Genomic DNA, 22,109 nt, shown 5'->3' with positions numbered 1-22,109 from the left:
GAGCATGCAATCTCAATCCGTCAAACATCTCATTTATATATGATATCATGATAGCCATTTTTATTGGATTTTTAAGTCATAGAATAAGATTGGGATATTAATTGTCATCCGCATTAATCATGTTGTGAAAAAGGCATGTTAAACCATAGTTATAATCATTAGATTAAGAGAAATGATAGAGATACAATTTTGGCTCAACTTTTTTTTTTTTTTTTTTTTTTTTTTTTTTTTTTTACGTGGTCATTAAAAAAAAAAATGCAGTAATAATATCCTATGTGATCCTTTTTTTATTTGGTATTTTTTTTTAAAAAAAAAAATATTTATATTTTTCTTTAGAATAATGACATTTTTTTAAATGACCATTTTTAAAGAAAAATGCCATTTTTTTTAATAAAAAAATACCAAATAAAAAAAAGGACCACATAAGATATTATTACTTCAGAATTTTTTATTTTATTTTGTTTTTTAAAAAAATGATCCAATAAGAGAAAAATTGGGTCAAAGTTGTATATCTATCATTCCTCTTCGATTAATATTTTAATACTTTCTTTAACTGTGAACTCAAAGATCTAACAAGTAAAATATTTAATTAAAATAAAAAGCGGATTGCATAAACAATGTTGGAACTCAAGTGCTTTAATACCATATTAAACCATTAGTTCTCATAAAAAGTTAAAAATAATAAAAATAATAAATTCAATTATTTAATTAATATTCTAACTTATAATTACTAAATTGAAAACCTAAAAAGCCTTTTTCCTGGCTTGCTTATGAATTATGATATTGAATCTTAATCTGAATATACAAAATTGTATCTTTAGATTCCAAAATCACAAACGACAGCTAGCAAATGCAAAACGAAGGTAAAGAGGAGTTAAATGGGCCGGAGAGTGTTGCATGGCGTAGACTAAGCGGCGTTGGTTGCGTCAATCAATGGTCGAGGGCTTTCCTCAGAGAGAGGCCGGATCCGGATAGCGTGGGAGCATCAGTGGAAGCTCCGGCTTGGTTGGGCTTGGGTTGAAGGCCATAGCCTTTACTCAAATTACTCTTGTACTCCTCCAAACTGGAGTACTTCACGTAGGGACTGCTCTCAAGAGGCAGCCTTTCCACTGTCGTTTTCTTCTCTTCTGCGGTTTCCCTTATTGTCTTCTTCACCATTTGCTCACTGCTGTTTGACATCTCTCTCTCTCTCTCTCTCTCTCTCTCTCTCTCGTGATCAATCAACCTTGAGGGTTAATTATATATGAATGTATGAGATATATAATGATTTCAAGAGCTTCCAAAATTTCAGTAAGAGAGGCCCGCAAAATACGATCCCCTTGACCTCTTCACCTTGCTTTTATCGCCACCAAAGTTAACACGTCAAATTTTGTTGCTTAATCTTTTAGTCATGCTCTGTTATGTGACACTCATATGGATTGTCACTGAACTTCAGTGGCGGAGCCAAAATTTTAATTTATAGGGGCAAATTAAGAGTTCGTTTGAGTTTTACAAGCAAAAAATGCCATTAAAAAATAACAATTTAAAAACGTGCGGTTTAAAAATGTAATTTTTAAAACAAAGATATGCATTTGATGCAATAACGGTTTGACCAATAAAATCGCAATTTAACTTTTAAAATAATACTGTTTTACAAGTAATTTAAAATCTCTTTTTTTTTTTCTCAATAAATATAATTTTTATAATTTGATTTAAAATCACAGTCTTGACATGGGAAATCACGTGCTCAAATACAGTCCAAAAGATATATTAAATTTAATATATTGAATTACAAGAATTTGCATCAAAAATTTATCTCATAAAAGTTTAATAAATTAAGTTTATTAAAACGATTATTATGCTCATTAAAAAAAAAAAAAATAGTGGGAGAGTGCAATTAAACTATTAATGGAGAAAAGGTAAGGAATGCAATTAAGTAGAGTTTGATGGCTTAAATTTATCTCTTAAATGAAAAAGAAAAAAAGAAAAGCAAAACCAATAAGTAGTCAGATATCCAAAATCGTACGGTTGCCATTTGTCCATGTGAAAAGTGTTCTTTTCTTATTGAAGCACACGTGGACTTGGTTCCAAAGCCTCCATCACCACTTATTACTAGATGTTTCTCTTTCCGGAGATGGCCTGCATATTCACTTGAAGGGAAAGTGAGGAAAAGCAGAGATGAGCGAGATGTTGCTGTTTTTGCAGTTCTCTCAATTGTACCTGCCAGGGAGAGAAATTCTCAAGGAAAAAGAGAGAAACATCGGAAGACAAGAAGAAAGAAAAAGGATACGAGCTTTGTAGTTTTTTTTTTTAACTGAGCTATGGCCAAACACAAGGGTGAGACATTTCTTTTTCAAGGTGGGCAAGGTTTAAATGTACTGCTGGTCAAAAGTTTTTTATACCCTCTCACCCCCTTGGCTCCGCCATTGCGTAAGTTTTAAAAAAATGTAATAAAAGTTGTAGTAAATCAATCATCTTTCAAGATGATAATTTAAAGGGATAGAGCCCTCCTCCTCTCCTCCTCTCCCCCTTCCCCCTCTCCCCTCTCCCCCCTCCTAATCCCCCTCTCCTTCTGTGCGTTTTTTCTTGGTTTTCTTTGTTTTTATAGGTGTTTTTTGCCAGAAATTAGCAACTTCGGCTGCTACCACCCGCCCTCCAAGGTGCTGCACCTCCCTTCTGTGCGTTTTTTCTTGGTTTTCTTTGTTTTTATAGGTGTTTTTTGGCCAGAAATTAGCAACTTCGGCTGCTACCACCCGCCCTCCAAGGTGCTGCACCTCCCTTCTCCTCCATCTGTTCCACCACGTGCCAACGCTGCCTAGTGCTTATCATCTCCTCCACTCCGGTCGCTGCTAATTTGCTGGTTGTGTTGCTTGTTTTGTTTGTTTTGAATAATAGTTTTCTCTTTAGATTTGTTCTCATGAGCGATTTACGAGGAAAATGTAGTTTTTCGAGTGTTTTTGGTCGATGAGGAGTATATCTAGTCTTTTCCAGAGCAGATCTATGCTTTTATGGCTGCTGGAGTTGAATTTTTTCTGTTTTTTGTTGTCTGTATTTTTGTTTGAATAAGGATTGTTCAGACCTTTGGGTTGTGGATGTGATCTGTTTTCAGAGCGAGGAAGATGAGCTACCTATGCATTGAGTTGAGTCTATTTAGAACAGATCTGGTGTTACAACTGAAAAGTAGTCATAGATTAGCAGATATTGATGTCATACATAGGTTAGCGGATATTGATGTCATACATAGGTTTTGAATGTTTGATTTTTATGTAAGCATCTATGATTTTTAACCTCGTAGCTTCGGCTATAATTTTTCAGAACTTTTTGCTCTGTGATATAAGAGCGTTATGCTCGTGATCCTTCTTCAATGAGATTGAAATTTTTTCCAAAATATATATATATATATATATATATATGATAATTTAAAAAAACAATAATGCTACTTTTAATACTCATTTACCACACCATTTTAATACTCATTTACGATACTCATTTACCACACCATTTTAATACTCATTTACCCCACCAATTTCATTGAGTTTTTTTTTTTAAAAAAAAGTATCATTACTCATTTTAAAGGGGGGAAAAAAATCAGTATTTACAATCTATGCACTTAAAAGTTGTAATACACCAAACCAATCAACCTTTGTACTCAAAGGTAACAATCTATACACATCACAGTAACTAATTACACAAAGCAACCTCTGGGTGGGTGCAAGTGGAAAAAAAAAAAAAAAAAAGAATGAAGGAAGCTTCGCTCGAAAAAGGAAAACGACGACTCAATAGCAGAAACAAACATTGAATTTTCTGGGACCAGTTTGGCACTCGCTTTCAGTCCTGTCTTTTTCACAGAGTGTGAGGGCATGGGAACACTAACGTTCATCTCTTATCCTTCACACACAGTTAGGTGCATCATAATTTCCTGGCTCAGAAAGAACCAACAATCGACACATTCATAATCATTTTATGGCATTTTCTCCACCTCTAAACCTTTCAATCCTCTGAGCTCCTTATCTTCTCTCCTTCATACCAAACTCTCTTCATGTACTTCCAATATCATCATCCTGACTCCTGAGCTTCTACTTTGATCTTCAACAATGGCAGCTGATATCTCAGGCGGGAGGAATTCCAGTACTCAACTCTTGGAAGAACTTGAGGCGCTCAGCCAATCACTCTACATATCCCACACTGCTTCCACCAACCGAAGAACTGCCTCCCTTGCTCTTCCTAGAAGTTCTGTTCCTTCTATCCCATCCGCCGATGAGATTGTCACTACAGCTAAAGTAATCGTGGAGAAACCCAACAACAAACCAAGAAGACGGATGTCCTTGTCTCCATGGCGTTCCCGCCCGAAGCTTGACGATGAAAAGGAGCAAAAGGATAGACCAGAGATGAAGAGGTTGGACGAAAGAGCAACTTCGTCAGCAGAGAAGAAGGGAATTTGGAAGAATTGGAAGCCAATAAGAGCTCTCTCGCATATTGGTATGCATAAATTAAGCTGCTTATTTTCTGTCGAAGTTGTCACTGTTCAAGGCCTTCCAGCTTCAATGAATGGCCTTCGTCTCTCCGTTGGTGTTAGAAAGAAGGAAACAAAGGACGGAGCAGTCCATACAATGCCATCAAGGGTCTCACAGGGAGCTGCTGATTTTGAAGAGACTTTGTTCGTCAGGTGTCATGTGTATTGCAGTACTTCAGGGCATGGCGGAAAGCAGTTGAAATTCGAGTCCCGTCCTTTTTGGATGTATGTGTTTGCTGTTGATGCTGAAGAGCTTGATTTCGGGAGAAGCTCTGTGGATTTGAGTCAACTAATTCAGGAATCAGTGGAGAAGAGCTACGAAGGTATTGAATCAGAACTAACTCAGGACCTGTGATTTGATATTCCGTTAAATAGATGACTTTATCATTTAATTTATATTTTAACAGGTACTCGGGTTCGGCAATGGGACACAAGTTTCAATCTTTCGGGGAAGGCGAAAGGAGGAGAACTAGTTTTGAAACTGGGGTTCCAGATTATGGAGAAAGATGGAGGTATTGGAATCTATAGACAGGCTGAGGAATCAAGGTCAGATAAATCTAGTAATTTATCGTCTTCTTTTGCTCGAAAGCAATCAAAGGCATCCTTTAGTGTCCCTAGTCCGAGGATGTCGAGCCGTAAGGAAGCTTGGAGTCCTTCACAGACAGGAGCAAACACAGCAGATCTTCAAGGAATGGATGACTTGAATCTCGATGAGCCAGAGCCAGAGCCAGAACCAAAGCCAGAGCCCAAGCCAGCGGCCGCAAAGTTGGAAGAACAAGAAATAAAAATGGAAGATCTCGATCTCCCTGACTTCGAAGTTGTGGATAAAGGTATTGAGGTTCAAGAAAAAGAGGAGGATTCGGAAAAGTTAGTTGAAGAAAGATCAGTGTCAAGCGAGGTTGTCAAAGAGGTAGTGCATGATCAGGTACATCTCACAAGATTAACCGAACTAGATTCAATTGCTCAACAAATAAAAGCTCTCGAGTCTATGATCGCTGAAGAAAAAATTGTCAAGACAGAGGAAGACTCTGGATCACAGAGACTCGATGCAGAGGAAGAAAACGTAACAAGGGAATTTCTTCAGTTGCTTGAGGAAGAAGAAACAAGTAAATATAAATTCAATCAACCTGATGAAATTCCACCTCTCCAGGTTGAAGGAGCCGAGGATTATACAGAACCTGAGTCCAAAGTGTACCTCCCGGATCTTGGCAAGGGCTTGGGCTGCGTTGTGCAAACAAGGGATGGGGGCTACTTAGCTGCCATGGATCCTCTGGATACTGAAGTTTTAAGGAAGGACACTCCAAAGCTAGCCATGCAAATATCAAAACCATTTGTTCTCCAATCACATCAATCCACAAGTGGGGTTGAATTGCTTCAGAAGATGGCAGCCATGGGGATTGATGAACTCGGCTCTACAATTTTGTCTTTGATGCCCATGGATGAACTGATGGGTAAAACTGCAGAACAAATAGCTTTTGAAGGCATTGCTTCTGCAATAATCCAAGGGAGAAACAAAGAAGGCGCTAGCTCAAGTGCGGCTCGTACAATTGCTGCAGTAAAACTCATGGCAACCGCAATGAGTACAGGCAGGAAAGAGAGAATTTCGACAGGAATTTGGAATGTGGCTGAAGAGCCATTAACAGCAGAGGAAGTTCTGGCGTTCTCAATGCAGAAGATTGAGGCCATGTCAGTTGAGGCTTTAAAAATTCAGGCTGAAATGGCTGAGGAAGAAGCCCCCTTTGAAGTTTCTCCACTCAACAGCAAGACCGCTGGAGGCGGTGGAAATGATCACAATCACCCCCTGGCTTCTGCTGTTCCACTCGAGGATTGGATAAAAAACCAAAGCTTTGAGGCAGGGGATCCTGCAGATATCACAATAGCAGTGGTTGTCCAGCTGCGGGATCCAATAAGGCGCTTTGAGGCTGTTGGAGGACCTGTGATAGCACTTATTCAAGCAACAGCTGCTGACATCGAAGTAGATAAATACGATGATGAGGAGAAGAGATTCAAAGTAAGGAATTCGTATGTTGGAGGTTTCAAGGTAAGGACAAGTGGGAAAAGAAACGCGTGGGATTCCGAGAAGCAGAAGCTGACTGCAAGACAGTGGCTGGTTGCATATGGATTGGGAAAGGCAGGGAAGAAAGGAAAGCATGCGCCGGCAAAGGGGCAAGATTTGTTTTGGAGCATTTCCTCACGAGTAATGGCCGACATGTGGCTGAAGCCGATGAGAAATCCAGACGTGAAGTTTGCAAAGTAGGAGCCTTTCTTCTTCTTCTTCTTCTTCTTCTTCACTCCACACATCAAACACATTCATTTCATTGTCATTGCCATATATTATCAGCATCGCTTTTCTTATCAAGATTGTAGATTTAATAGAGATTACAAACATATGGGATTTGATGCAGTTGTGAGTAACTTAATATCGATATTGTAATAAATAGAAAATACAGTTTGGTTGAATTTGTTCGTTGTTCGAAACACTGAATGATGTCCCTTTATAGTAAGTGAATACAAAAGATGAAAAAGAATCAACAGCATTAGGAAGATTAGCAGTGGAGTACCCAAATATAGATAGGACTGGGGGCCCAGCCAAGAGCCCGTCAGGCCCAAAGGCAGCCCCACCAAAAAGCATACACGTGTAGTACACTAGAACCGTACCCTCTTGCATACGGCCCAAACGGGGTAATATTTATCTATTAAATTTTTTTTTTTTTGTAAGATATTTATCTATTAGTTATTAACTTGCTTATCTTGCACAAGAAGGAAAGGAGCCATTGATGGCATGTATGTATGTATGTATGTATCCATCCTGCACCATAATTTCCCTCGAGGCAACAAAGAAAATCAGTTTCATTACCAGGTGACAACTATGGCAAACTTGAAATTCCTTATGTGGATAGGCATCCAAGCAGGCATACCAATTAACTCAAAAACGCCAACAATTTTTCCTTTTTCAAGCATACACAGCTTGCATGAACAGATGTGAGCATTGGGCATTTGGGCTCATGGTGATGTGCATGAACACGTGGTGAAAGAACCTTTGTGGACTCACATGTGAGAAAAAGATTATTGAGCGCACGTGACTAGAATACAATTAAGTCTCACATATTAATTTAAACTTTGGAACTTAGTGGTATCCTAATCGCCAAAACTTCTTAAGAAATGAATCTCTCTAACATTTTTCTCCTCGATAATCATAATCAACACACTCTATACGTCGATTTCTAACTTTTAGATGGGATTTAGATTCTCTACAATTTTCTGTCCAAATATCTGGCTGTGTTTGGCAATGGAATGGAAAAAGGGAGTGGAACCGTACTGTAGTAGATTTGATTGATATGAAAGAAAAAAAGTAAGAATGTTTTGTATAAAAAAGTGAAAAAATTTGTTTTACAGTGATTTTTTTTTTTTTTTTAACATGTCCGCACAAGAGGGGAAGGAAGATTCAAACTAATGACTTCCGCTTCATTAGGCATAGTCCCAGCCCATTGAGCTACCTCTTGGGGACAGTAATAAAAAGTGATTAATGTGATATAAAAAGTAAGAATGTTGGGGTTAATTTTTAAAAGAATTTTTTGAATTTTTAGGTCTGGTCCAGTCGGACCCTTTCCCAAACACAGCCGGAAGGACTTTTTGTCCAAACGAAAACCGTCCAGACAATTAATAGGCCCCTGCTGGAGCAATTAAGGAAGTCCTAACCAGGCAGAGAAGGGTTTCATAAGCCCCTTGTAACATGTGAGTTGTGACATGCCCTACCCAATTACAGAGTGTAGGGAAAGTCTCGGGAGATCCCCAATTGTAGGGGATTATGGTTCCAAACTTGTAACCTCATGATTGCTAATCAGAGAGCAGCACCTATATATGTTGAGTAAACATCACATGTGAAGGCATTTAGTTGTAAGCGATTTTTATGGAGAAATGGTCACACATGTAAACATCACCATGTGCAAAGTTAGAATCAACGTGACCGATCAAGAGATGGCCAACTAACACACACTGGATATGTGTGTTCTTCAGTCTGCATCAGCCATTTGGGAACGGACACGTATGCCAGTGCGGGCGGTGGTTAAAAAACGTCCTACATCACCCCACGTGGCACCTACATTTTAGCTAATGGTCTTCACTCTTCACTCTTCACCAGCAATAGTACTGGAATGCCCTTTGACAGGTAGATTTTCCAGGGCCTCTCGATACAGCAATTTAAAGAGTTTCTCTTTCAAAATCTCAGTAAAAAGTAACGGAACTCACAGAGTTTCTTTTTAGAGTATTACTGGTGTTTCTTGCATGCTGACTTTTCTTCTAGGAAATTAAGAATTGTCAAAGGATGTCTCTTTCAATCTTAGTAGTTCGCATGTTTAATGTTTTGGGGAAAAGAAAAAAAAGCTTTACTTTAATATATTTAGAAAGAAAGTTTTATCGTATAAAAAATAGCTTATATTTGAATTATTATTTAATATACATGACAATATCTTAGTAGTCAGCATCATATACGACTTCGAATCTAATTTGATTCTGATTTTAGATTTTTTCATTACTCTATTTGGTAAGTTTTGTCAATGCATATGATATCAACAAGAACTCTTAATTCATCACATTTTCATTTTTTTTAATTTTCCTCTTCTTTTGTTTTCAAAGAGGGTTCTATGATCAACTAGTGAATATTTCCATTGGGAGCCCAAAACTCCATGGGCAAGCCGAAGAACTTTACCCCCAACAAGGAACGGCTTTCGCATGTAATTCTTAATTCTTTATTATTATTATTTTTTTTCTAACGTGAATGATATAATTAACTCAAATTCTTTGAAAAGGTAAAACTGTCAAAGCACTTTGTGGTTGTCAGATCGATTTAGAATTGCGACTATGTGCCATAGAATTGGGTTTCTGTTAATACTAAAATAAAAGAATGTGGTATACCATTATCTCAGCTTTGCATGACAAACGCATCTAATCTAACCAAGCAATATTGTTGCCAAAAAATTAAGCAAAAAAAAAAAAAAAAAAGGAAAAAAAGGAGTGGGAGAGAAGTGCATAACATGGATTATTGGTTTATCCAAAGGGTATATATAAATTCAAATCCTGTTATTTATCTTTGTGGGGGAAAAGGCAAAGAATGTTTCAACTACTATAAACAAGTGTATTAGACAGACAAGGAAGAAAAAGAACACAAAAAAGATGCTAGGCATTGCAGAAAGAGGAGTGTGGAAACCTCAACGTGGTGTCTGAAAATCGTGGCCACAACAATCCGTTTAGGCCACACAACTTTTTCTCTCCTCTCTTTTGGACCACTAGATTTTGTTGCTGTCTCAACTGGGAGCACAACTTGGGCAGTTCTTGTTATGGGCAAGACCAATATTTGGTCACTGTCTCTGCAAGAAACAGAGTTTTGTGAATACAATATTTTAGTAGTTACCTTTCTTGTCACTTCTTTTGGCCAGAGAAATTTCTTTCTGCTTGATAAAACCAAAAGATTGGACAAAGGGTTACGTAAAAGGCAGAAATGGGAGCAAAAAGATTCCATATTCTTAACGGAACATATATATATATATAAATAAATAAACGACAATTACCATGAACAATTATTTCCATCTTCAATAGAAAAGAACAAAAAAGAAAAGAAAAAAAGAAAAGAGAGAAACGCAAGTTGCTCCGATAGTCCGATTTCTTGGACCGTTTGGAAACCGAAGATTAGTAGGTTCTACACGTAGACTCAGACACACCCAAAGACTCTCTTTCTCGATTTTTTTTTCCTATTTTTTCCAGAGTCTTGACAAATATTCTTGGAGTTTGTTCACAACCTTTTATCATTTTTCTTTTGAAAAAAAAAAAAATAGTATATTTTCTAGTTCTGACTTCTGAGCATAAAGTTTGCATCTTGAAGGCTCTGGCTGTCTGGACCAAAGGACCCAGTTGTATGCGTTGGAATTTGTTGATGAGGTCAGCAGCAGTAGCGAGTGATATTGGGTCAGCGCACGGTGTCGTGGGACGTTGAAGGGTTGTTAGCAGAAGCTGCTCACGCTCATGTCTTGAATCTTGATCTCCATCTGGGAAATTCATATTAACAAACAAGCATCTTTTGTCCTTATACAGAGATTCCATTAAAGAAGCCAGTTAGTTCAGGTACATAGAGATTTTTTTTTTTCTCTATATACAAGGAAAGATTACAGTGGAACAGAGCTGTAGTCTCTGGCGGTTACTTCTCTCTCTCTCTCTTCAAAACCACCCCTTTTTTCTTCTAAGGCTTGGGTGCTCCATATTCGCTCACTTCGTCTGCCTTTCTCTCTTCTCTCTCACATGAGACTGAGCTGTCCCCATTTGCTCTGAAGAGGTAAGGAATCCGAAAGATCTGAATTTTCGGGTGTTTTCGATTTGCTGATGTTGATGGTTGTTCTAATGTGTTCTTAACTGTGTTGTTTATTGACTAGTTACTATTGATTTGGATTGGGTATGTGTGTATGCTGGCATTTTAAATTTAGTGAATTTATGGCTGTGATGTACTCTGCCTGTGGGTTTTACTTCCAGGACGAGGGAATGCAAACACATTGGCTCTCTTGCAGTAAGAACGGGTTACTGATGAGTGTGTTAGATCTGGTTCAGTAGTGGGAATAGTTGGTTGGTTGGTTGTTTAGTTTGTGTGATTTGGGTTTTTCTTTCCTGACAGGTTAGTTCTTGATTGGGGATTTGATTGATTGGTGCGAAGATGAAGGGGGGAGCTGTGCTAGTGGCTATTGCTGCTGCAATTGGTAACTTCCTGCAAGGATGGGATAATGCTACAATTGCTGGTACTTCTTCTTAAATTTAATTGATTTCTATATCTTTTCGAACGTGAACCAAGAAAATTTAATCCATATTATGCTAGTTTGTATGCAATGAGATTTAACTTGATGGAATTTCTTAGTGATGGTAATTGATTTTTTTTGTTTTTTTTTTTGTCATGGGCTCCAACCATGGAACATTTTCTTCTTTTGCTTCTTTTTTGGTCCCCATTTGGCGCTGAATGTCTAGTCTCAATGCTTAAATGTTAAAAAGTAACTACTCTGTGATCTGGTCTCTTTATCTCCAGGGAGTATTGTTTACATAACGGCTGACCTTGATCTGGGAACTACTATGGAAGGTCTTGTTGTGGCTACCTCTCTCGTTGGAGCCACAGTTATTACTACATTCTCAGGACCTGTATCAGATTGGCTTGGTCGGCGACCAATGCTTATAATCTCATCAGTGCTCTACTTTGTAAGTGGTTTGGTAATGTTCTGGTCACCCAATGTCTATGTCCTATGTGGAGCAAGGCTTTTAGATGGATTTGGAATAGGTCTTGCGGTTACCCTTGCACCGGTGTATATATCTGAGACTGCCCCACCAGAAACAAGGGGATCGTTAAATACTCTTCCACAATTCACTGGTTCTGGTGGCATGTTTTTAGCATATTGTATGGTTTTTGGGATGTCACTGTTGACCTCACCCAGCTGGAAGTTAATGCTCGGAATTCTTTCCATTCCCTCCCTAATCTATTTTTTACTAGCAGTATTTTTCTTGCCTGAATCTCCTCGGTGGCTTGTTAGTAAAGGAAGGATGACCGAGGCTGAAAAGGTTCTCCGGAGATTACGTGGAAGGGAAGATGTTTCAGGTTCATTCTTTATTGCGAGTTTGTTTTATGTAGTTTGGGGGCTCTTTGCATGTTTTTGTTGATGCACTTGGTTACTAAGAAATTTCTCAGGACATGTTTTTGGTTTATCACAAATCGGCGCAAAATAATGAATTTGATATTATGATATTGAATCTAAAGTGACAAAATTAGAAAAACTAAGCTTGAACAGAAATCTGTCAAGATCCTTAATTTAAAATAAGGTTTAAATACATAACGGAGTTATATAAATATTTCAATCTCATTGCAAGAGAATATCCTTAAATTCAAGACATACAAGGTTGTAAAAAAAAAAAATGGTGATTTCATAAATCAATTGACTTAATATAATTATGTTTGCCAAAATTGGAACCATTGAGGTTAATGTCGAATGGTTTTGGAATATGTCACAAATTTTCTGGTATGATACTTAGAGAGAGACCTCATATGAGAATATCTTCTGCACTGTTATGTAAGCTTTCACTGGAAATCTGCTTCATTTTTTTTGGATAGAACTGTGCAGTAATACAAAGTGTTAGGGAACATGGTGTAAGCCTTAAATTATTAAGAACATATTGTTTCTGGAATTGGATTTTTCTGACACTTTCACAGTGATTATCAATAAATCGAATGAGTGGGAGGCATAGAAGGATAATTTGCACAAGGAAAGAGACTTTAATCTTAACTATGATCTAAAGAAGCAATATTCATTGAGCTTATGTGGTTGTACCATGTCCGAGATAATCAATCATCTCGTGCGAGATATTGTTGTCTCTTGCTCCCTTGTAATGAGTAACTTTCTTTTTCTTCCTTACATTGTCTTTCATATGAACATCTTAGTATTTTTTTTTTCACTAATAAAAGAAAAAAGAAGGAAAAAAAAGGAGTCTTGCTTCTTATGCATCTTATGGCATTAAAATCTATGAAACAGAAGTTTTAAGGTCATATAAAGACATTCTCTATAGTCGTTGCTTGTCTGTGACTAATTTATCATGTTGATCTTGCTAAAGCATCTTTAATCCACAGGTGAGATGGCTTTGCTTGTTGAAGGTCTTGGAATCGGGGGTGAAACATCTATAGAAGAGTACATTATAGGTCCTGCTGATGAAATTTCCGATGGTCAGGAACCAGCTGCTCCGAAAGACACAATCAGATTATATGGACCTGAAGGCAGCCTCTACTGGGATGCCAAACCTGTCACTGGACAGAGTACTCTTGGCCTTGCCTCTCGCCAGGGAAGCATGGTGAACCAAACTGTGCCACTCATGGACCCTCTTGTGACTCTCTTTGGTAGTGTCCACGAAAAGTTCCCTGATACAGGAAGTATGCGAAGCATGCTTTTTCCCAATTTTGGCAGCATGTTCAGCACCGCAGAGCCTAATATTAAAAATGATCGGTGGGATGAAGAGAGCCAGCATAGGGAGGGTGAGGGCTATGCATCAGAGGGTGCTGGGGAAGACTCTGATGACAATCTGCATAGTCCATTGATCTCTCGTCAGACAACCAGCATGGAGAAGGACATGGTCCCCCCTCTCTCCCATGGCAGTGCTCTGAGCATGAGGCGCCATAGCAGTCTCATGCAAGGAACAGGGGAAGGGGTTGGTAGTACAGGTATCGGTGGTGGCTGGCAGTTGGCATGGAAATGGACTGAGAGGGTAGGTGAGGATGGAAAGAAGGAAGGAGGATTTAAAAGGATTTATCTGCACCAGGAGGGAGGTCCTGGAACCCGACGTGGGTCCCTTGTTTCACTTCCTGGGGGAGATATTTCAGCTGACAGCGAGTTTATTCAGGCTGCTGCTCTAGTAAGCCAGCCTGCTCTTTATACCAAGGAGCTTATGGAGCAGCATCCAGTTGGACCAGCAATGGTTCACCCTTCTGAAACTGCTTCAAAAGGACCAATTTGGGCTGCTCTTCTTGAACCAGGGGTTAAGCGTGCGTTGTTTGTTGGAATTGGAATTCAGCTACTTCAGCAGGTAGTAAATGATTTTTATTGCTCTACTTTTTTGCTCCAATTGAATTTGAATGAAAGTGGGTATCTAGTTAGCACTATTCTGATCCGGTGAGTAGATTGCTTTAGTTTTCTTTCATCTTCTTCTTCTTCTTTTGAGGCCCTATCTTTCCTCTTGTCATTTCATTCATAATGGTTCACCCATTTGGAAACTGCTCTTAAGAGGGCAATTTGGGCCAGTCCTCTTGAATTAGTAATTGCCAATCCTACCTCACATCTTGCCTTCTCTTGCTCTCATATTTTCCTAGGTTACTTATATATATATATATATATATATATATATATATTTTTATTTTGAATTCAAAGCTTGTGTATTCTTCTTCCAGTTTCCTTGCATGAAAGATTCCTGTGTTTGGTCAGTTGAGTTCTTATAATGCTATATGTGCTGAAGTTAATTAATAACTACATTTTTTTTTCTATATGCATTGTCAGTTCTCCGGAATAAATGGGGTTCTCTACTACACTCCCACAATTCTAGAAGATGCAGGTGTTGAAGTACTTCTAGCGGACTTGGGCCTTAGTACAGAGTCTGCATCATTCCTTGTTAGTGCAGTCACAACCTTGTTGATGCTTCCTTGTATAGGCGTCGCCATGAGGCTCATGGATATTTCTGGGAGAAGGTGATTTTTCTTCTCCTGAATTTTAGTTTTATCGCATATTCCTCAGTTGGGTGGATCACATATTCTCTCCTTATTGTAGGACGCTGTTACTTGTTACAATTCCTGTGCTAGTACTGTCGCTCATCATTCTAGTATTTTCCGAACTGGTAACCATAAGCACGGTCGTAAATGCAGCATTGTCAACTCTCTGTGTCGTGATCTATTTCTGCGTTTTCGTCATGGCATACGGACCAATTCCTAACATACTCTGCTCTGAGATCTTCCCCACAAGAGTTCGTGGCCTCTGCATTGCTATCTGTGCCCTGGTGTACTGGATTAGTGACATAATAGTCACCTACACATTGCCAGTATTGCTCGAGGCAATTGGCCTAGCTGGCATCTTTGGCATCTATGCTGTTGTGTGTGTCATCTCCTGGATATTCATCTTTTTAAAGGTTCCAGAAACCAAAGGCATGCCCCTCGAAGTCATCACTGAGATGTTTGCTGTTGGTGCAAGCCAAGCTGCTGCTGCCAAGAATGAGTGATTGAATGCTTTCAAGCTGCTGCTGTTTGGAAATTTTTGCTCCTTTTTGTTGCATTATGAATGAGAATATATTTCTTATTCAAACATATTGAAAAAATTTTGCGTTGTATGATAAATTATTGGAGACCATTACAATAAAGAGCATAGTTAATATGATTTGTTTACCCGTTGGTACCCCACCTAGTCTTTCAGTGACTTACAGCGAGAATCATTCGTTTAATCCCCGTTAACGCGGACAAAATTTCGCAGCCAAAGCAGACATTATGGCTATGGATCTCAGTAGAAACCTTGATACCTGGCTATCTTTACTGCTGTAGCGCTGCTAATCATATCATGCTTCCTGACCTTTCGTTGCTAATAATCAAGAGTTACGACAATTTTTTACACCAATCTTACCGAATTCAACATGATTTTTTTTTTTTTTTTTGAGAACATGAAATTAATTGAAGGTCGAGGAGTACAAGTCATTGGAACACGATCCTCTCATTGAGGGGACAAAAATACCCCTCCAAGTTATTTAATTAAATGAATATAATTATTGAATAGAAAAAAAAAAAATGAATATAATTATGATGCCTTAATACCAAAAGAATCCGAAATGTCACTCACAATTGGGACTGATAACTTTTGACACAACCTGTGAACCCAACAAAAAATTAGTGGATTAAAGATGTAAAACCTAACTTATTTAATTAAATATGTTAGAATAACAATTTAACCACCAGACACGCAAACATGAATATGAGAGACACAGAGAGTGTGTGCGCGCGCAGCTGCCTTCTGGTACAAACACAAGTGAAACGAAAATGGTGCAGGTAAGCTCTCCACAGAATACGTCGCAATCTACGTACAATAAACTGAAATATGTAGTGGCATTCTATTTACAGTCCAGACTTGGACTTTTAACTTGGATATCAGGGGCGGACTAAGTTAAAAAGTACAAAAATTTGGAAGCCAATTCATAAATCCAGTGTTCGCTGCACAGCAACTCTATATTTGACAAATGACAGTAGGATTCCCAGAAGCCAGATGTAACTCAAAGTTTCTGTGTTTCTTCCGAGGATGACTTGCTTTCAAATGAAATTGGGGGGGCACCATCTGATTTTGGAGGCATAGAATCACCAGTTTGATGATTAAATGGGCTCTGTTCTATTTGCTCACGTGACCTTGGGTGCTCCTTGAATGGTCTCTCAAAATCTTTAGCATTTCTAGGATCTATCACTAAATTATTGAGTTTTTGCTCCTGCAAACAAAGAAGAAGTCAATTACACCTATAAAAGGATGCTGGGTGGAGCAGTGAGTTGAGATAGAAGCATGGAAATATGCTTAAATTTAAAAGGCAAAATTGCTTTGTGTCAAAAGACAAACAACCTAGTTTGACCACTTCGTTAGAAGGCATCAACTTGGTATATATAGGCCCTACAATGAGATATATTTATGAACCTCTAGCCTAAAACATGGATTCATTATAATAGTAATATTACTATACCACATATACATAAATGAACTGATTAAATCAAGGTAAGCCCCAAATGACAAGAAGGATTAAACAATCCCAACAAGGCAGATTGAGAACATCTCATATTTTTCAGAGGGTCCAATTTCCATTTAATAACATGGTAAATTCAAGTACTCCAAGATTACCCTTATTTTTTACCATACAAGAATTTAAGGTGAGAACTATTAGTTCTCCGATTTATTCCAAAATTCTAATTATTGTAACAATTAAGGCCATGACAATTCTTCTGGAATCAGCATTACCATGCCATGATCTGAAGGCATTACTGTTGGAATCAGCATTGGGAGTCGGTGGGCTAGAAATTCAACCCCAATCAGATGCATTATATATGGGAATCGGCATATCTGCTGCATTTGGCAACATCATCTAAAAGTACACCTAAACTCAACAGGGTCTTCCGCCAGACTTAAGGTTGACTACAAGGATCCCAGAATCATGGGATCAAATTTGGTAACAGCTATCTCCACTAAAAATCCCAGATTTGCAAACTCTGAAACACTGGATATTATATCCAAATGCAATAAATCACCTCACTAAAGGTTGTAAATGTTATAAAGTTATCAAGCATAGAGATATTTCCCTATTTGTAGTAGCAAGCATTGTGCAACACAGTCCTTAGTACTTACAATTTGTAGTGCTTCAAGCTTTCTCTGCAATGCCTCATGCTCGGCTCGGATACGAAATGGAACACCATGCTTTTGATTCACATTATTTTGTGCCATGTCTTCATCAATCTCACTAGCTGTAGTTGCAAAAGGATGATTTGCAGGAATCCACCTAATTGAATCAGGGTCAACATCAGGAGGTATGGATTCCCCTTCTTTAAGGAACACTGTCGGTCTCTTCCACTGGTATGCTCGTGACCTCCTTTTCTGATGGATGGTTTGTTGCTCGTCCGTCAGAGTTATTGGGGCTAAGCGATAAACCTTTCCACACATTTCAATGGTTGAATTGTTTTTCCCAACTTTCACCAATGGATTATTGAATGGGTCTTCATACTTGAGAGGACTTGAGCTGCATGAAATTCGCAAGACAAAGCACATCACTATTGGTGCAAAGATAGTGTCATAACTAAAAACTTGGAAGCGAATTTAACAATGGTTAATATAGAAAACTACAGGCACCCAGATCATACGGTAAAAACACCCTCCTCCGATTACATCAAGTGGAAAGCTTTTACAATTCAAAGCTCGAGAACAAATTGACCCATGGAAAACAGCGAAAGTGTTCAGGATTAGGTTCATACATGCCTCTTCTATCAGATCTTAGCTGGCCACGTCTGACAAGATCAGCAACAGAGCCAGGACGGCTGTACTTCAACTTCCTCGCTGCATATGCCCTTACAGTGATGAACAAAATTGCAGTTGCGATACATAACCCTATTGCAAAATTACGCCCACTGTATCTATTCATCTGAGACCAAAGCACAAACACTCATAAACATTTGTGCATCAACAACCAACATTTAACTCTCTTAAAAAATCCAATAACATAACTTTGAATCTTAAAATGTCCCTAAAATTTCCACAGCAGAAACCCTAATCTCAGTATGATCTAGTAGTGTTATGAAGTCATCATTATAAGCATTCCACGAGCTAACATCAAGCACGCACACAAACCCAGTAATTATATCCCTTTGAAGTTATCTATACAACCATTGCTACATCAAATTGCATAATATGAAACCACATCTATCAAAAATATCACAGCAAATTATAAACCGTTTAATCCAGTTTAGGGCTACTCAATCCGTCTCTAATTGAATTTCAAATTTCAATGTAAGATTAAGAGAGAGAAATTTACCACGAAAACCAGGGGCGGGAAAGAGCTTATCATTCCGTGAAATTTGGCAACTCGGTCTTTTACAGTCACGGTAAGTCTCTCACTCTTAACCACCGGTTCATCTAGGTGATTCTGGTCCTCACCCCCGCAACCCGCCGAACCGGTGACAGCTCTCACTACGAGCAACTTCCGGTAAGGCTTTAGACGGCTCCTGTTCACCCCACCACTACTTAGCCCGAATTCCGGCCTGAGCTCCACTAAATTCGAATGCTTTGAAGCCCATATTGGCAGCTTTACATAAAAACATTAATTAATTTAGAAAAAAATTAAAATGTGTAAAGAAAGGAAGATTTTATGGATTACCTGGAAAGAAATGGGATGGAATTGGAGAGTCCCAGTTGATGCCATTTTGGGTTTGTGAATTTGGACGATCTCATAAATAAAACGCGTCGTACTATGAGCAAGGGTTAGGGGTTTTCTGAAGATTAACGTTGAAACCTACGCCGATTCTGTTGTCAACGAAATCTCAGAACCGTTCCGCATTTTTAGCCCCAGAAGTTCTTCCCAGGGGTTATTTGGTTGGCCGAGATTTAGTAAACGTAGATCAAATATTAGTTATTGAGAGTTATCTTCAAGATGGATCTGTGGCGCAATGGTAGCGCGTCTGACTCCAGATCAGAAGGTTGCGTGTTCGATTCACGTCAGGTTCAGTTTTATTCTTTTTGAAAATATTTTTCATACTTCGGACTCGGACCTAGCACGTAGAGAATTTTTTTTTTTTTCTTTGGCTTGGATAAACTTAGATAATTGGAATGAAACTCATTAGATTGAAATACTTGTTTCCTACATCTTATTATAGGATACATATCTCAATTCTAACTATCTGAATTATCTTCTTTTTGGTGAGACTCGACTTAAATAATTGAAATTAAACTCATTAAAATTAAGATACTTGTCTCTCACATCTTGTTATGGGATACGTATCTCAATTCTAACCATTCAAATTTCTTTCCATTTATTCCAAATTTTCCTTTTTTTTTAGTGCAACCCGACTTAGATAATTGAAATCAAATTTTCCTATTTTTTTAGTGTGACTCGACTTAGATAATTGGAATTAAACCCATTAGATTGAGGTATTTATCTCTTAGGTTTTGTTATAGGACACATATCTCAATTCTAACTGTTGAATTAAATTAAACTCATTAAAATTGAGAAAAAAAAAAAAAAAAGTTTTCTTCTAGTATGCTTGAGGCAATCCAATAGTGGTAATGTACTACAAACGTACAGTTTTCCTAAAATGAAAAAAAAATGTGGTGGTGGCCATAAAGCACAGTTGTTTTCCTCGTTCGTGGGAGTGGTCAATTTGGCTTTTGCTAATTGCTAATTGCTATGCACAATTGATTAATAAATAGACCACTTTCTTTGTTTCCTTATCTTCCCCACTCGCCGCCGGCCTCACTGGTTTTGCTGTCAAGATTATGCTTGTGATTGGCTTGGCCCCATGGAAGCGTGATAAACATATGGGCACTATAGGAATTGGTGGGTTGGTTAGGTGTGGCACATGAAATGCACATGTGAGAGTGGCCGGTTCATCCCCCTTTATGCCTTCACAGTACTATCAATCTCATAATACTATTTTCAACTTTCCTTTTTTTCTTTTGCCAATATCATTTGATTAGAGATTATGATAGGGGTTGATTTGGGTTCCTTGCAATTGTCTGCGCAAATAATTAAGAGAAGCTTTTGATGGAACCCATGTGATTGAACAGGTCTCTCGAACAGTTCCTTGTAGAAAATTACAATTAGCCAATCCTCATTCTATGATATAGACCATCAATAATAAAACTGAACATCAATCAAAATGAAGGATTTTGGTGCTAGCTAGGATTGGTTATTGGTTGATGGGGAAAGCGATAATGAAACGAAACATGCACAGTGCGAAAGCATCTAAACATGAAAGGATTTTTAGCAAAAGAAGTGAGAACACCTCAAAGGATGGCCTTTCCAACTCATCAGCTACGTTTGCATGCCTCCTTACACGATTTTACGTAGTTCTTTCTCTTTTTTCCTTCACTCGATCGCAGCCTTTAAAATGAATTATAAGAATTCTTCTCCTTTAGGGCATGATAAAGTATAATAATAGGTTGAAATTGCTGCAATCATGTACATAAAAATTGACATAGTGGGTCTTGAAGACCAAAGCCAGCCACCCTAACAGTCATCTACTATTATTAAACCATGGAAAGGTGTAGTAACCCTCAAGATTTCTTAATAAATATTGAGAAAGTTGTGATTTGTTGATCACTTTGCAATTATAATATTTTGAATCAAAAGTGTGCACATGATGCCCATTTAATTGGTGATTATGGTACTTGGATGGTCCACCCACCTTCTCTCTCTCTCTCTCTTTGGATGGTCCAAAGAAAAAGGAATAAAAGGTTCATGAATATATATTTAGGTCAAGACAAGAAAGGAGATGATAGTTTTTCTAAATGAATCCACTTTGTAAGATTGTGAAGCAAGTATTTAATCATATCTTTACAAACTATTCTATTAATTAATTGTTGTTAGTTAGTGGGTTCTCACCCCTTGTTAACATCATTTCTAATGGCAGCTGTGAAGCCTTTTCTTTCCTTGATGTATAATTTGTATTTTTCTTTTAGTTATTGCACTTCAGGAGTTGTCAAATCCCGACACATTGACAAGAACTTGCTATATTTTATATAATCATAAAGGTTTAAATAGATATTTGCTATATTTTTACATAATCCTCCCGCAATGGGGTGGCTCGTATGATCACTCCACCACGATCGAATTGTGGGTTTATATCAAAAGATACACATAACCAAGCTGTGGGACTCTACCCATAAAAACCCGTGACCAGCCATGAAGCGGTTTATTATGGGGGTAACTTGGTTGACATGGGGTAGATACCACATGGATTGTCACATTAATTTAGTAGTTAGCGTGACAAATATCACATAAATTGCCAAATCAAAGAAAATATAGTAAAATCTATGCACCCAAGCAACAATCTTACTATGAATTGTGTGTAGGTATTTTTTTTTTTTTTTATTGTACTTTATGTTCTTAAAGTTGGTAAAAGATGAATTCGGTGATGTTATTGATATTAAAACGTTTTTTTATAGTTCTTTTTACAAATTGACGTAGTAATTCATAATTAAACAAAAAAAAATTGATTTGTTGATTTTATTAATTAATGACTGAATTGTCAATTATATACTATTAATTATAAACTTTCACATTAATTTATATAAAAATTGTAGTAAACAACATCGTGCACCAAGCATTTTCCTTTCAATAAGAGTATGAATTAGTGGAAGTGAAAAAAAGGATATGTTGACAATTAGCCAACTCCCCTAGTAGTGGGTATACCTTTCAAAACGTATGGTGGATTCCCCACATTGGTCCCATTCTTGATTCCATGGCCCACACTAAAATATATCATACGTAATTGGGGCCCCATTGGAGTAATTCTTTTCCATCATTTCCATTTTTATTTTCTTTTTCTTTTTCTCCTATTTTC

General features: G+C 37.8%; 3 protein-coding genes, 1 long non-coding RNA gene and 1 other non-coding gene across 8 annotated transcripts; 4 read left to right on the top strand and 1 right to left on the bottom strand.

Annotated features, from left to right (window-relative positions):
• The first annotated feature begins 2,130 nt into the window (after window positions 1–2,130).
• On the top strand, window positions 2,131–3,079 carry LOC132190455 (uncharacterized). The gene is made up of 2 exons (XR_009441138.2): window positions 2,131–2,639; window positions 2,707–3,079. It is a non-coding gene; the product is annotated as an uncharacterized LOC132190455 (long non-coding RNA).
• A 678-nt stretch (window positions 3,080–3,757) lies between these two features.
• PMI1 (plastid movement impaired1) lies at window positions 3,758–6,952 on the top strand. Its single transcript, XM_059604530.2, has 2 exons — window positions 3,758–4,815; window positions 4,900–6,952. Exons 1-2 carry the CDS (start codon window positions 4,074–4,076, stop codon window positions 6,747–6,749), a joined length of 2,592 nt encoding a protein of 863 aa, XP_059460513.1. The 5' UTR covers window positions 3,758–4,073; the 3' UTR covers window positions 6,750–6,952.
• A 3,345-nt stretch (window positions 6,953–10,297) lies between these two features.
• On the top strand, window positions 10,298–15,425 carry TMT1 (tonoplast monosaccharide transporter1). Of its 4 annotated transcripts, none has more exons than XM_059604051.2 (6): window positions 10,298–10,609; window positions 11,151–11,271; window positions 11,553–12,113; window positions 13,137–14,083; window positions 14,551–14,738; window positions 14,818–15,425. In XM_059604051.2, the coding sequence occupies exons 2-6, from the start codon at window positions 11,190–11,192 to the stop codon at window positions 15,260–15,262; spliced, it is 2,223 nt and encodes a 740-aa protein (XP_059460034.2). In that variant the 5' UTR covers window positions 10,298–10,609; window positions 11,151–11,189; the 3' UTR covers window positions 15,263–15,425. The 4 variants fall into 4 exon arrangements, with proteins under 4 accessions (XP_059460034.2, XP_088366688.1, XP_059460033.2 ...); XM_088510562.1 differs by having other exon boundaries at window positions 10,298–10,817; window positions 11,156–11,271; XM_059604050.2 differs by having other exon boundaries at window positions 10,298–10,817.
• Window positions 15,426–16,057: 632 nt separating this feature from the next.
• On the bottom strand, window positions 16,058–19,092 carry MCD1 (multiple chloroplast division site 1). Its single transcript, XM_059604422.2, has 5 exons — window positions 18,926–19,092; window positions 18,584–18,853; window positions 18,027–18,193; window positions 17,407–17,794; window positions 16,058–16,504 (listed from the first exon to the last, which is right to left on the bottom strand). Exons 1-5 carry the CDS (start codon window positions 18,968–18,970, stop codon window positions 16,298–16,300), a joined length of 1,077 nt encoding a protein of 358 aa, XP_059460405.1. The 5' UTR covers window positions 18,971–19,092; the 3' UTR covers window positions 16,058–16,297.
• Window positions 19,093–19,200: 108 nt separating this feature from the next.
• Window positions 19,201–19,272, top strand: TRNAW-CCA (transfer RNA tryptophan (anticodon CCA)). The gene has a single exon. It is a non-coding gene; the product is annotated as a tRNA-Trp (tRNA).
• Window positions 19,273–22,109: the final 2,837 nt, after the last annotated feature.

This window comes from Corylus avellana, chromosome 9 (assembly GCF_965113065.1).
Source record: "Corylus avellana chromosome 9, dhCorAvel1.hap1.2, whole genome shotgun sequence".
Classification (NCBI taxonomy): Eukaryota; Viridiplantae; Streptophyta; class Magnoliopsida; order Fagales; family Betulaceae; genus Corylus; species Corylus avellana.
Note: the sequence above shows the minus strand (reverse complement) of the source record. Positions and strands in the feature narration are given on the sequence as shown.

Excerpts from the sequence above, each read along its gene's own strand:
- PMI1 (XM_059604530.2), top strand. The coding sequence starts at position 4,074 with ATGGCAGCTGATATCTCAGGCGGGAGGAATTCCAGTACTCAACTCTTG. Across the intron at positions 4,816-4,899 it reads AGTGGAGAAGAGCTACGAAG|GTACTCGGGTTCGGCAATGG; the intron begins GTATTGAATCAG and ends ATATTTTAACAG.
- TMT1 (XM_059604051.2), top strand. The coding sequence starts at position 11,190 with ATGAAGGGGGGAGCTGTGCTAGTGGCTATTGCTGCTGCAATTGGTAAC. Across the intron at positions 14,084-14,550 it reads GAATTCAGCTACTTCAGCAG|TTCTCCGGAATAAATGGGGT; the intron begins GTAGTAAATGAT and ends ATGCATTGTCAG. Across the intron at positions 14,739-14,817 it reads ATGGATATTTCTGGGAGAAG|GACGCTGTTACTTGTTACAA; the intron begins GTGATTTTTCTT and ends TCCTTATTGTAG.
- MCD1 (XM_059604422.2), bottom strand. The coding sequence starts at position 18,970 with ATGGCATCAACTGGGACTCTCCAATTCCATCCCATTTCTTTCCAG. Across the intron at positions 18,854-18,925 it reads TCCATCCCATTTCTTTCCAG|CTGCCAATATGGGCTTCAAA; the intron begins GTAATCCATAAA and ends TTTTATGTAAAG. Across the intron at positions 17,795-18,026 it reads AGATCTGATAGAAGAGGCAT|CTCAAGTCCTCTCAAGTATG; the intron begins GTATGAACCTAA and ends AATTTCATGCAG.